The sequence below is a fragment of the Micropterus dolomieu genome, unplaced genomic scaffold (genome assembly GCF_021292245.1).
Source record: "Micropterus dolomieu isolate WLL.071019.BEF.003 ecotype Adirondacks unplaced genomic scaffold, ASM2129224v1 contig_8240, whole genome shotgun sequence".
Classification (NCBI taxonomy): Eukaryota; Metazoa; Chordata; class Actinopteri; order Centrarchiformes; family Centrarchidae; genus Micropterus; species Micropterus dolomieu.
The window spans coordinates 1-3,469 of NW_025737226.1; the positions used below are offsets into that span (position 1 = coordinate 1).

The 3,469-nt window shown below is 40.8% G+C and overlaps 1 protein-coding gene across 1 annotated transcript; it reads left to right on the plus strand.

The window, feature by feature from the left end:
* Positions 1–4: 4 nt before the first annotated feature.
* Positions 5–2,263, plus strand: LOC123965046 (pregnancy zone protein-like; the record flags this gene model as incomplete). The annotated part of the gene is made up of 5 exons (XM_046041640.1): positions 5–247; positions 1,218–1,344; positions 1,506–1,627; positions 1,714–1,765; positions 2,076–2,263. Coding segments are annotated over 5 exons (717 nt in total), but the record flags the coding sequence as incomplete, so codon positions are not given.
* Between the last annotated feature and the right edge of the window lie 1,206 nt (positions 2,264–3,469).

Consider the following 3,469-nt stretch of genomic DNA (forward strand, 5'->3'; position numbering starts at 1 on the left):
TGTGTGTATCTGCTGGTTCAGAGTGTCTGGAACAAAGGATGTGTCCCACACTGTCCCAGACACCATCACCACCTGGGAGACGGAGGCTTTCTGTTTGTCCCCTCAGGGGTTTGGCTTGGCTCCTCGTAAAGAGATCAATGTCTTCCAGCCCTTCTTCCTGGAGCTCAGCCTGCCTTACTCCATCATCCGGGGGGAGCGCTTTGAACTGAAGGCAACCACCTTCAACTACCTGTCCAGCTGCATCATGGTAACCAATGCTTTTACATGACCTAGAAGATAATGGCAGCAGGCTAACATGCTGATGTTTAGCAGGTATATTTACCATATCCACCATTTTATTTGAGTTTGTTAGCATGCTAACAATTGCTAACTGGCAAAGTACAGCTGAGACTGGAATATCATTAGTTTTGTAGGTATATTACAAAGAATTGGGCAGACTTGATCTGATGGTGCTAGATTAAAAGTTGAAGGATCAGCAAATGTATTGCAATTCATCCTCTGGTGGAAATTAATACCAAATTGTATAATTGATCCTATGTATGCAGGTTATGGTTTTATAATCCCACACTACTGATTTGTGACTAAACCATACTTTTCTGGTCTGTGGGAAGCCCTTCAACATTTTAATCAAACTGCACACATGCATTACTGCCATTGTCGTCTTGTGTTTAAATTGCATAGTCCTAAAATGCAATTGTTTCTTTCCAGGGACACTTGGATTATCTGGAACACCTTTTTTTTTTTTTTAAATCAAAATAGACTAGACACTAGCTCAAGGATTACAACCCTATAGCTATCACATCTGGCTTTTTGTACATGGAGTCTAAACACCTCCCTCTTTATAGAGGAACCAGGCCAGACTATCCTTGGTCCCTTATTCCTCAACGCAACTATCACTACTTTCAGAGGGCTAAAGTGATAAATACAGATTCTCAAATTGTCATATTTGCTGATCTCCCTTTATTTCAGACTTCGATGAATCCAAACATGGCTGTACAACAGAACTTAATTTGTTGGGTTATGAGTTGAACTAAAAGACAAGTCTGCTTTTTCCCCATTAAACAGATTATGATTATCAAATCCCTTCAAGGTGGAGTTAATGTTTCAAAGGCACTTTACATACAAGTATTGAAACTTGTAATTGACATTCCTCTTCAGCATGTTATATTGTATTTGCCATAAATCTCCAGTTATAAAATGTTGTTTCTGTTGAACAGGTCACTGTGACTCCAGCACCCTCTTTAGACTACACCCTCACTCCGCTCTCTGGTGACCAGTACACATCCTGTTTGTGTGGCAGTGAGCGCAAAACCCTCAGCTGGACCATGGCCCCCTCAGTCTTGGGTGAGGATCAAGTTTCATCCACACTGTTAAATGTTAAAGGGTTGCTGTCTTTCCTTTTCATCTCTATGAAATCAGTAGAATACACCTCAGTGACACTTTGAAACTCGAGTAACAACTTCTTCAGATCCTGTCGTGTGTCACTCTGCTTGTTTGGATTTTAGGGGTTGTGAATGTGTCTGTGACTGCAAAGGCTGTGGCATCCCGCGCTTTATGTGACAATAAGATTGTGAGTGTTCCAGTGAGAGGACGTATCGACGTGGTCACACGATCTCTCATAGTAAAGGTTGGTGCCTTAGAACAAGATGACCAATTTTTTGCATTTAATACAAGCTGGAAACTTTGGTTTAATCATTATTTCTTCCCCCTCAGGCTGAGGGAACTGAGATCACCAAGACCTACAACTTTCTGCTCTGCCCAAAAGGTCAGTATGGTTTACACCAGGCATGGCATGTTTACATAAAGGAGAGCCTGCTGTTAGGAGACTAAACATGTCAAAATACAATGCACATTCAGTACTCGCAGGTAGGAATTAAATTCATAGTGGCATGTTTAGCACAGGTGTCTCAGATTATTTTAAATGTCACTACTTTATATTCATTTACCTAATGAAGAGCTGCTCACACCCAAAGAACCCCAATTCATCTTTTCCTGATTTGTTTTAATCCACTGACAAATTACATCTTAGTTTTAGTACGGAGTTTCTCTCAAGTGTGTATTCGGTCTGTACACAGGGAAAGCTGTGACCGAGCAAATGCAAATAACACTCCCTAAGAACATGATTGATGGATCTGCCCGTGCTTCACTATCAGTCCTGGGTAAGATTCATTTTAACTTTTGCTTTATACTAACACATTTTGGTAAGTTAACAGGCTTCCCTGCCCTGAAGCCTCAAAGGCATCAATAACAAAATGGACTTGAATGGATCCTTTTAAAGATCATGTTTTGCTTTATCCATTGTTAAACTGTACATGTAAACATGAAGCAAATCTAAAGATCCCTCTCCAGACATGTCTGAAGATGCATAAATAATATATACTCTGCATCGCCGCCACCGCATCAGGCACGCCCTCAAACCAAGCTAGTCTGAGCAGAGGCCCTTTGATTTTAGGTAAGCCCCTTTTCCACTGCACAGTACCAGCTCGACTCGCCTTCGTTTGGTTTTCCAATTGTTGAAATGTTCATCACCTCTGTCAAGGTTCCGAGCGAGCTGGGGATACTAAAATGTAATGTGAAAACACAACAGACTGCTGATGGTCAGAATATTCACTGCATCATTGCTTGCACCAGACAGAGGCCAACAACAGTTACCGCGGTGAAATTAGTTTTAAGTTGGATATTCGACAGACATTCGCCCAGGATCCAGTGACGGCTTTTTAGTCAGTTCACCCAGTGACGGTTGTATAAGTGCGGTTAGCTCACCTCTGATGGCTCGCTTTTAACCAACGGGGGTCAGCTTAGGGACCATCAATAAATTACAATTGTGAGAACAGTGTTATGGGAAAATCATTATTTATTTCAATAGCTTCCAAGTCATGTGACACAGGGACTTCAAACCAATTCCGAATTGTAGTACTATACTAGGCAAATGAGACACACCCCTTCATATTTGATTTGAGTGCATATTAAAATTTATATGAATATTTTTTTATATTTTTTTCTTCAATAGATTCCATTTCAAATGATTCAGGGACTCAAAACCAATGCCGAATAGTACTACTACCTGTTACACATATTACACACCTCTTGTACAACTGCAGTTGTACCACACAGAGTCAGTCATTTTCTTCCACAGCATTGAGCAGATTTCAAAGAAACACTTTATTTACACAACGGACATTCCCAGTTTCCTTCCATTGCCTCTTCATATTGTGTGCTGTCCATTCCACACACTGAGCATGGAACCACCGTTCACAACCATCACACTGGACCTGTGGAATTAAAATAAATCTTTCGTAACATATTATATATATATATATCTATCAATGTCTGTTGCTTAGATGTAGAGCGGTTGTCCACTACATGGAAGATATATGCCCCCTCTGTATTTGCTCAGAAGGCTGTGCCATTGTTGTGTGAGTGTGTGTGAACGAGTATTAGTTTCTTTCTCATCAGCAGTTGGCACCTT